The 11390-nt window shown below is 31.4% G+C and overlaps 2 protein-coding genes across 2 annotated transcripts; both read right to left on the bottom strand.

The window, feature by feature from the left end:
- Window positions 1-3458: 3458 nt before the first annotated feature.
- Window positions 3459-6974, bottom strand: LOC129800641 (uncharacterized). The gene is made up of 3 exons (XM_055845174.1): window positions 6705-6974; window positions 6484-6610; window positions 3459-5449 (listed from the first exon to the last, which is right to left on the bottom strand). The coding sequence occupies exons 1-3, from the start codon at window positions 6801-6803 to the stop codon at window positions 5025-5027; spliced, it is 651 nt and encodes a 216-aa protein (XP_055701149.1). The 5' UTR covers window positions 6804-6974; the 3' UTR covers window positions 3459-5024.
- Window positions 6848-9279, bottom strand: LOC129801113 (uncharacterized). The gene is made up of 5 exons (XM_055845876.1): window positions 9124-9279; window positions 8062-8288; window positions 7099-7323; window positions 6955-7031; window positions 6848-6896 (listed from the first exon to the last, which is right to left on the bottom strand). Exons 1-5 carry the CDS (start codon window positions 9224-9226, stop codon window positions 6848-6850), a joined length of 681 nt encoding a protein of 226 aa, XP_055701851.1. The 5' UTR covers window positions 9227-9279.
- Between the last annotated feature and the right edge of the window lie 2111 nt (window positions 9280-11390).

Here is an 11390-nt window from a genome sequence, read left to right as displayed (position 1 = left end):
TTCCTTCTTGAAATGGATAAAAAAGTTGAGGAGCAGTCTGACACCCCCAAGGAGCATTTATCGCTATAAATGAATAGAGATGTCTGATATCTATACGAAAATGATGGCGAAGACTTTACAAATTTCTTCTATATAACCGCATAAAACAGGCTCATATTCGGGTGAATGGGGAATTTTTATAGCCGAAATATAACGATTTTTTATTTTAGATACAATCACGTCATCGTGTACGGTAAAATGTATTGTTTATGACTAAATAAAATATAATCACTCTGTTATACCAATATTATAACTATCGACTGAAGAACTGTCATTTCTTGTCCATTTTTCTTCAAGTTTTTTCAAATATTTTCCTCAAATGAATAAATATTTATCCTCAACGATTCAGTCACATTTTTTGTGCCTCGTGCACTTTTATCGCGTATGAAAGTTTAATTCAATATTCAATAATTGTTTTCCGTTAGAGGCTAAAATATTATTGAACAAAATTTCATTCCCGACTTCAAATTCTCAAGGGAAAGCTGAGAAATTAAATAAAACAAAATTGAATAAATTTATTGTTTTTTACATTACATCATTTAAAAAACTTATGGTTCTCAAATTTTTACTGCATGTATTGATAGAATACAGCCCTTTAAACAATAATTTGGACAAATATCATTGCACTGCAATGTTTTGTGTATTATTTTTCCATTAATTTGAGTTTAGCGTCGCCAATTTTCTGTATTTTTCCATGCCATAATCTTCTTTTTGTTCTGATAAAATAAAATCAAGATATTGTAACCCGAATAAGTAAGAAAAGCAGAAAATAAAATACATTTATATATTTTAGTGATTATATTTACAAGATGTCGTGTATCATATTTACATTTTGTAGACTTCTTACGTCAATAATATCACTATACAGCAAAAATGTCAAAACACTGAAAGATTATGCTTTTGATAAACTTTTTCTGCATTCTGGGCACTCATTCTGCAATTTGATTTCATAACAAATGATCTGGAAGTTGTCCTAATGCTTGTATTTGCGGTACATTGCAATTAAAGGAAGAAAATATTAGATCTCACAAACGAAGTATTAATTCACTACTTTTTCATCATTTGCACTTTGTAAAATTTAATGCCTTTTATCTGTATACTCGATTTTTCTGCGCACGCTGGTGCATTTCAGGACTCTAATTATTGTGAGACATCACTTTTTTCACAAATTTTCACTCGCAGATGAACTTCTGCTTAGCAAACAAAGTAGAATTTGGCAATCTGTCAGCGTCATACAAAAAGAAGACAAGTTGCATATATCTTGTGTCTTTTATGGAACAAATGTAACTAAAATATATCAGAACATGATGTTCATACAATTTCACGACATTATGTGAACATAATGGCATAAATATATAAGATAAATATACTTTAAAAGTATTTGACATAGTTTTATACATTTTCACTCAAAAATAGATTATATTATGACTTGTTTATGGATCTAAAAATGTTAAGTCGTAATTTTAAGGGAAAATAACAATATTTTAACTGGAATTTATCAAATAAAATGTATTATATGTATTAATAGAAAATAACTACAGTAGAGTCTCCTAAATTCGAACGCTCGCGGGGTATTTTTGACATTTCTCACCTCCCAAATTCGAACGATTTCTTTAAAACTAACGAAATTTTTGTGAGATTAAATCGTACTTTGAATCAAATATCCGTACTTTCTCACAAGTTTTAGTGGTAACATACTTCCTTATCATTTTATACGATCATAATATATGTAAACATTCAGGAAGAAGCGCATAAATATGATTTTCATTCATCTAGAATACGATTTTTTTAACATAACCTCACAATTGACATTGTGAATCCCAACATCGTTCGAATTTGAGAGACTCTACTGTAATATTTTCTATACAATTTTTAGTCAAGTTATTATACTGGCATTCAACGCACATAATTTTCATATAATTTACATCCATTGCGTTCATACATTATATTTTTAAGAAATAGCTCGATTACGTTGAAAATATGTTGGTTACATTTGAGACATATATTATTTGGATATCAAATGTCCCTTGGGGGAACGCTTTATAAGATTCATTTTTATCATTTAAGAACTTAGTAAAGAATGCGACAAATGAAATCTACTGCTCGCGCTTGCAGGAATAGTGGCAAAGTGGGCAAACACTCAAAAAAAATTGTGAGCGAATTCGCTTACGTTTGGGATGCGCCAGATGGACTTCCACTTGGTGTGGTAAATTTGTATACAAATCGTAAGCGTGTTTAGCTACATTCTGTAGATCAATAAAGCATCATTTTGTTAATGCATTTGCTATCAAAATGCACGTAAAAATATAAAATAACGTTAGAAATTTTTAGTACAAATCATTTATTAATTTAGATACATTTCTTAGCAATTTTTATTAACGAAGCAGGTCTGAAATGGCACACAATATGTTAGTGATTTCGTATTCAAAGAAAACCCAATTTTAGCATCATTTTGAACCCATATTTATATTCACACAGGAAATAAAATTACATTTTTTTATTATAAATTTTTTATTCATTAAAATACATGTTAATTTATAATTACTTTACTAACAATAAATATCATAGAATTCATGAAACATGGGGAAAATGTTTTTTTACATTGAATTTCATCAAAGTTAACAATTGTGATATTATTATCTGTGATAACTATTTTATAGACTTGTAAGTCTTCATCAAATTTTTCAATTTCATATTTTTGTGCACTAATATAATATTTGGTTTGTACCATAAATATGTCTAGGATTTTATAAAAGTATCCATTTTGATTATTTAAAGCCTTATAGAAGAAAAACACCCCTGAGACAAAATCTTTGTAATTTGGTATGTGTTTTAGAAAAATTAAGTCATTTTTTTCATCTGTGATATTTAATTTTTGGGTAATAAGTTCAATACTGTCTGTTGGATTACTAAGTATATGAACATCATTTTTCTCATTTTCTTTAATTAATTTATTATATAGAACTTCTTGATGTTTGATTGACAAAGATTTAGGTATGTTTTTGAAATTTTTACTTGATTTTGCGAAAGTTTTGAGACATGAATGCTTTCCTTCAAAGCGCATCGACCAAGTATTCACCAGTGGACCCATTTTTAATATAATACTTGGATAGTGTATCATATGATGATGCTTGGCTTTCAGAAGGAAATTAGGGAAATTTTTTTTTAAAAGAGAATGGTGCTCGAAAATCAAAGTTTTAAGCTCATTGATGGATGAAGTTTTGATTTCATAAGAAAAAATAATTCGAGAAATTTTTATTAATAATATCATAAGTTGACACACTTGTTTTAAACTCGGATCCGTATAATTTTTGAAATGACTGTAAAATATTAATGGTAGATTTACTAGAAGTGTCCAACATTGACTTGCATTTTGTCCGATGTGATTCTTTCCTTTTAGTCGAATAGGAGATGGCAAATTTCTCCTTTCTTCAAAAGCAAAATTGAAAGAGGATATCAAAGAATTAATCTCATGTAGGGTGTTATGCTTATGATCAATTAGATAATTAAAAAATAAATTCAATTCATATTGAGCAACCCCTTCTAAGACATCGTGCATGATGTCTATAGAAGGATTTTCCACCACATGGAAATATTGCAAATCATTAAAAAGTGAGTTTTCTCTGACTCCTCTAATATGATCTGAATTGTTACCTAATTTGGAAACATCATTTTCATAAGTCTCTTTGGTTCTCATTGAAAAGTCTTCTTCTCGAAATTTGTACTGTATCTCATCAAGTTTACAAAGACATATGCGACAAAAGTAGTCGCTGTTAAAATTTTTTTTAAAACCCAGCAGATGGTTTAGACCTAAATTATCACCACAAATGTTTAGCAAGAACCCTTTAATATTTTTAATACTGCCATTCCAATTAATTTCCACCCCTTCATTTTCCAGTTTTTTAAAGTCTTTAATAAGAACCTTTACAACATCGTTGAAATCACTGTTTTTCAAATCTTCCATTTTTATTAGTGCAAAGAGATATATATGATCCAACTTTGAATTTTGTCCTCGTTGAACGTTACAAATATTGAAATAAAATGCTCCTATTTTATGTTTACCAATTTTTGTTCCAATCGGGTTCACTGTTTCAAATTCATCGAAATAAAGACTTATAAAAATCAATTCATTTTTGTTCAGATTATTGAAATTAGTCTTAAAGACAGAACCGTCATGAAAGCCTTTGATCAAAGTTGAGTCATGTTCATTTTCATCAAGTGAATACTTCAATGTCTGAGTTTGGGGCAAGTTAAAAACAAATTTTAATGTTTCTATTAGGCTTATCTTAGCAAATGTAACTGGTTGTTGTACATTCAAAAAAGTTTTACTACTTATTTCCATTCTCCTCTTTGTTTTCATAGTTAACAAAATTTCTTCCGGTTCTGGCATTTTAGAAAATACGTTCTTTCTTCTCATATATGTACTTTTACTGTCAGACACGACTGCGGTTAATGAAGTTTGAATTTCAGAAAGCTTTTCTAATGCAACTTCCAAGCGAGGAGATGACATTATAATACTTCTAATTATTGAAAACAAAATATTCAAAAATAAATAAAGGAAAGTGAATATGAAATTTAATACAACATTGGAGACAGTAAAATTGTGTATATCATTTGCAAAATTTTTTAAGCTAGAAATTAATTCTTCATGATCGCTTTTTTCTAAACTTTGAACGGAAACATCTGATTCATAATATTCGGAAAAAGTTAGTTGTGACTCTTCTATTAAAGTTGATTGGTCGTTTCTTGAATTGTTAGGAGCATTAGGTTGCAATGAACGTGAAGAAACACTGGGGATTTGTCCGTGGAAACAAACACTCATATGATGTTTTAATCCTTTAAGCGATGCAAAAGTTTTTGAGCAAGATATATATCCGCATTTTATAACTGTTTTCGGTCCATAATTGAATAAGTGCACATATTGCAGATCTTTAATATAAACTGCTGGGTTTTCAAAAAATTTATCACAAATTTGGCACTTGATATTACTCATTGGACATCAAAATCATACGACACTTATTGATAGTAGTATTGGGAGTTTCATTTCCCTTAATTTTGAACACGTAGTTCTGAATGTAACGGAAAAAGTTGCGCAGTGAGGCTTCATACTCCAAATCGAATACAAAATGCATCTTGAACATAATGTCCAACGCATCAAGAAAGGAATCATTGGTTACTATGAGACTCTCATCCAAAGACACGTAAAACTTTCTGATGTCGCTCCTTGTGTTCCCCTGCGCGATGATAGTTGCAGACGGTTTTGCATCAGGCACTCTGCCTGCCTCGTAAAACTGTATCAAATTTCCGCAGGCTTCTTTGAGACTTGGTCTACCTTGGTGACCTCGACCTCCACCAGTTGGTGGCAACAGTGACAGCCAGTTGAGAGTTGCCCAAATTGGCGTGGGCCATCCTAGATTTTACATTACAATGAAAAAGAAAAAAAAATTGTAAAAATAAATATAAAACAAAGTTCCTCTGATTATGTGAGATATGCCTAGCGCACAATAATATTTGTTTTGTAAACATGTTTTTGACATTTCAATTTGAGTGAATGAAATGTAAATCTAGTCATCTCGCTCACTCTCATAGTAAAGCGTGTAATATCATACAAGCAATCGTGTAAATAAACATATTTGATTATATATATATATATATATATATATATATATATATATATATATATATATATATATATATAGTATAATGTTTTGAAGAATTACAAAAGAGTTACTGAACGATTTGAAGAGTTATTAAAAATTTAATTTCTGAAAAATAAATATCTCACGGTATTGAATGTCTGTACAAAAACTTTTTGAGTATTTCAGGACAATTATGAAAATGGAAAGTCTCACTTTTTAAATTTTAGAACAAGTTTTGCCTCTTTTACAAAAGATCAGAATAGTGTCTCGTTTCTTCAATTCTAAATAACGAACAAACCTTTCAGAAATTAGACTAACAATGTTGGGCATGAGTTCATTGCCTTTTTTCCAAAAATATCAAAAGTAACTTTTTTGTGTTTCTTTACTTCAAACTTAATGAGCAACGTGAGAAAAATAATGAACTTTTAAAAGTATAGGAAAAGAAAATATACTCGGTTTTAAGTTGTTAGAATCACCTGATTCGTTAAGTAATTACTAAGAGTAGTAATTTTTAAAAATAAATTAAGATTCATTCGTCTTCAATTAAGAATATGATTTTTTTATTTCTACGCTAAATATTTGACTTAAATTTTTGCACTTTCGTTTTCTCAAGGGTGAGAGGATTGTTTAAAATTTGAAATATGCACTTGTAAAATTGACTGCCATCAATCTTGTAAACTCTTTATAGAAATTTATTATGCAAAACAGCACCCTTGATTTATTCAAAATAAGTAGCAAGAAAGCAATATATGTAATAAAAAAAGCATTTATAAGACATATAATAAAGATAGAAAATTATACATACCATTGTCTATTTTGCGCATTGCTTGAGTATTTCCCAAAGTACATAGCTTTGTTTGAAATTCTTCATCAAACAACTCCTTCAAGCAGTTGTTCTTATCAGGGAAAAGCAATTGGAAATCAAGCTGAATCTACATGTGGAGTAAAATAAAAATTGTTACAGGAAAACAAGTACAAAATTACAATAAATTTTTAGTAAACAATCTTGAAGAAAGTAAAACTCACCAATCCCCGTGTATCCAAAAACCTTGGATACTCTAGAAGAATGTTCTTCTTTAGTGGTGTTTTCAAAAACTTTCGTCGGATCGGGAAGGTTTTCTCCATGGCATCAAATATTTTTTTTTCGTCATTTCGCCAGAAAAGCGTTTTCAATTCATCCTTGACTTCTTCCAAGTCAATGCAATAATCAATGTTGTTCTGTACCGGAGAAGAATTCCCCTGGTTTATCAATGCAGTTGGCTCAAATACATTACACTCTTCTCGCTTCCTTGATAGCATTCTGATGCAGTTCCCCAAAAATCCAGAACGTTTATCTGGATTATAAACTGCATCCTAAGAATATGCAACGATATTAGTTTATACACATAAACATTCTGAATAATTAAAAAAAAAATCTTACATATCCCCTCGGAGAATCTATTTTTAAGGACGGAAAGAGCTCCACGGTGGCCTTTGCGTAAGCTATTTTATCATCTTTTTTGGGCTGAGGCCGATAAAGCAGAAGATGGTTAGCAATTATTCGAATTGCCATCTTCCTTTCACGCTCAGTGAGCTTGTTTTTTGTCAACAGCTCGGCACCGTTGATTAAAACAGTTCTTTGAACTCTAAAAAACTTGCGAAGCTCCTAAAAATAAAATAATTCAAAATTTATCAAGGCATATTCAAATTTCGTCTTTCCCTAAAATAATCCCAAAGACCTCTCGCAAATGTTTTGAATTATCAGTACTACAGTAGAGTCTCGCTATAGTCCACATTTGGTTCCAGATTTGACACTTGAGTCGCACTATAGTCCATGTAATTTTTTAAAATTATCAACAACTTTTAGTATTGAAATTGCTCGACGGCTTCCACTTTCTTTGCGATTGTGGTACTCGTCCTCGTTCTCTTCTTTATGGATCACAATTATCACAACTTACTCAATAAACTTTATCAAAAATATTAAAATAATTAAGATAACATTGCATGTCGCGTACTAAAAAAACATAATCCAACTTAAAATCAGTGTTTTGAAATCAACGGTCAATAAATTGTGGCCTACAGAGCGATGACCTATAGCGAGTCTCTACTGTAACAGTTTTTTTTTTTACTAAAATCTTAATCTTGGAAATACTTGACTGTTAAATTTTGATTTTTATCTTGATCTCAGAATAAGGACCATTGTTGGGGCAAAGTGATATGATAATAAAGAACTTAAAATTCAGCTTGACATCTTAACATAGATATGATTTAGTAAGTGTTGATCAATTTTGCGTTTATCACTGAGCAAAATGTAATATTTTATTGATCAAAACCATTTATAACTTTACGTTAGATGTACTTTTGCAAAGACTTGGGTCTTCTACTGATCAAAAAAATTAAATACCTTCGCAATAAGGGTTGGCATCATATTTGGATTCTCCACAATATTCCCAGTGGCCTCCGGATACCCATTTCTTACTGGAACGTCTCCAATGGCATCAGACACATCTTCTTCGTGTCGTATAATATAATACGAAGTTTCGACTTCTGAGAATGCTGCTGGCAAGATTCTAACTCCCTCTGAGTCTAAAATTTTTAGCACCCCACCGTTTAAGGACAGTTGATTGCGCACTGAAAGTTATACAAAAAAAAATAAAAATAAAATCAAAAATAAAAAAAACTAAAGTAAATTTAAGCCTAAATATAAGACTAAAATTGAATGAAATGAATTTTAACTTATTAGAAAATTGAAGTCTTCTTTTTAAAAATAGCGCCCCTAGTGGTGGTTTTATGAACTTGCGATGTTAGAAGGGGAAGTGGCATTTCACGAGAGCTTTCCAAAAAGTCCTCACTTTTTAAATTCTAACAATTCGAACAGGAGTTATGGCCATTTTAAGAATTTTTTTTGGGCCCTTATAGCTCGGGTCAGGGGGGTCGGGGAACCTTAAGTTTGGTATTGATGGAAAGCACTAAGGCCCAGCTATAACATACTAAAATTTGAGCCCGCTGAATGCCATAGGGGCGGAGTTATTGAGAAAACAAAAAAGGGGTGTCTTCAAAATGGCGGAAGGAGGGGTGGGGGATGGGGGGTCAATGCACCAAGTTGCAATTTTCATGCGGTATATAACCTTTGCCGAAAACCGCAAGTCGATATCTCTTTTAGTTTAGGAGCTATTAAGCTCCAAAGAGCGGCCGGACGGCCGGCCGGGAACTTAACTTAGCCCCCCATATATTCGTGATCAGGAAGTGGCGAAACACATTTTGGCCAACTTTGAGGTCGATCGGACGACATGAAATTTTGTCATCAGGAGATATTATTAAGAATATCACCTAATACTCTTCCTCAGTGCTATTTTTTCTGGAAATTTCCTTGAAAGCATAGAAGCTTTTAACACGATACACCATGCATCAAAAAAGAGCATTTTTCACCTATCTCATTTAAATATTTCACTATTAAACTACTCACCACTATTTTCCAAGTCCTCGTAGCTTAGGATTTCACTGAATTTCACGTTTATATAACACTTTTCATTATTAAATTGCACTTGCAAATTTTTTTGCTGCGCCATTGCACTGACTGAGAGACCCACGCTTCTGGAATGTTCCAGCAATGTGAAAAATTTTCTTCCGCGAGAGTCCTAATTGTTTCTCTCCCTCACTTTACTCTCTTCCTGCTGTTGCTCGCGCGGCTTAGCATTCATCGCTCTTATTCTCCACTCTCAGCATCAAACTCAGTAGCGCACGCATTACTCACGTCACTGGATTTCTCTCACTCTCCCGTTTAGCAGCAAAAAAGTAGCGATTTAGCTTACAGGATTTTCAGGCGTTACCGAACGTGAGAATTTTTGTTACACCAAGTGGAAGCTAAAGCACTAACGTGTTTTTGGGCGTCACACTTTTTTTGCACTTAAGTGCTCCCCAAAACTCGGTCACAATAAAAAAGTTAACTCTTGCTTATGTAGGAAATATGGCAGTCCCAAGCTAAAGAATCATTGAAAATAATCCCAAGATTCCTAGCCTTATGGACGTAAGGGATAACCTGTCTATTGAGGTCAAGAGGAAGAGGATTAGGACGTTCACTCAAAAAAATTTCTGAGAGAATTCGCTTACATTTGGGATGCGCCAGAAGGACTTCCACTTGGTGTGGTAAATTTGTATACAAATCGTAAGCGTTTTTAGCACCATTCTATAGATTCAAGTAGCATCGTTTTGTTAATAATTTTTAAATTTTGCATCAAAATGTACGCAAAAATATGAAATTATGTTAGAGATTTTTATGTCACTTTATTAATGATTTTGTACTCAAAGAGAACCTAATTTTAGCATTATTTTTAACCACTATTTATATTCACATAGGAAATAAAATTACATTTTTTATGACAATTGTTTTATTCATTAAATTAAATTTCAATTTACAATTATGTTAGTAACAATAAACATTTAAAGCAAAGTTACATAAAAAATAAGTAAAATATTGGTCTAAGATAAAAAATAAGATAATTAATTTAAAGATTTTAGTGTTTTTTAATTGAAAACTTAGGAACAATATATCAAATCTATCAAATGTCAAGGTATAAACCTGTGTCAGACTTCCTGTTTCCAAGACCTCTTGGAAATATTTGGAATTATAAAGGTACTAACAGTTTTTTAACCAAAATCTTGATCTTGGAAATATTTGACAATGTGAAATTTTGATCTTGATCTTAGTCTTAGAATAGAGCAGAGGCGTGCAGGAACCGTTGAAACCGAATAAACGTCAAATGAAACATGTACGTCAATGGTCAAAACGCTACCAGAACAAACTTATTTTGACGTTTATTCGATTTTAACGGTTCTTGCACACCTCTGGAATAGAGACTATTGTTTTGACAAAGTCATAATAAAGAAGTTAAAAATCAGCTTGACATTTTAGCATAGACATGATTTAGTAATTCTTGATCAATTTTACGTTTATAACAGAGCAAAATGTAATATTTTACCGATCACAACTGTTTTTGATTTTATGTTAGATATATTTTTGCTACGATTTGAGTCCTTTACTGACCAAAAAATTAAAACACCTTCGCAATAAGAGCAGGCATCACATTTGGATTTTCCATGACATTCCTACGAGTCTCAGGTGCATATTCAACACCTTTTTCTAACCCCGGCTCCCAGATCCATTTCCCTGAGTGTTCATACTAGTAGAAGAGAATAAGTATAAGGCATGAAGTTTAGAAAGAAATTGGGCGTGATCATGATTAACGCGCAACAGAGCACTAGTAGTGCGGTGAAATTTCTGAAAACCTGATTGAAAATTCGACAATAAATTTATTTGGTCGCGATGTTTCTCCATCAATTGAATACAGATCTTTGATGAACTATTTCTTGTTATAATAAAAGCATGAGCGAAAGCTAAAGGCAAAAAACAAATGAGCAGTAAAAAATTAAAAATGATCAGTAAAAAAATTAAAAATGATCAGTAAAATATCTAATTATAGTCAGTAAAAAACTTAAATCTTTACAAAAATGGACCTAATTTACATATTTAACATTTAAAATAGTTCCATATAGAATGAAAAGCCCTTTATTTTCTCTTTGCCAAAATTTGGACGATAATACCACAGTTTCAAATTTTTTTTGTTACTGATCAATTTTAACTTTTTACTGCTCATTTATACAATGCCAAAGCTAAATAGTAGAAGTTTTTATTTTTATTTTATTTATTCCCTTTCTTCAAACGGGCTTTATTTC

Source organism: Phlebotomus papatasi, chromosome 2, assembly GCF_024763615.1.
Source record: "Phlebotomus papatasi isolate M1 chromosome 2, Ppap_2.1, whole genome shotgun sequence".
Classification (NCBI taxonomy): Eukaryota; Metazoa; Arthropoda; class Insecta; order Diptera; family Psychodidae; genus Phlebotomus; species Phlebotomus papatasi.
This window is presented reverse-complemented; position numbering and strand designations above follow the sequence as displayed.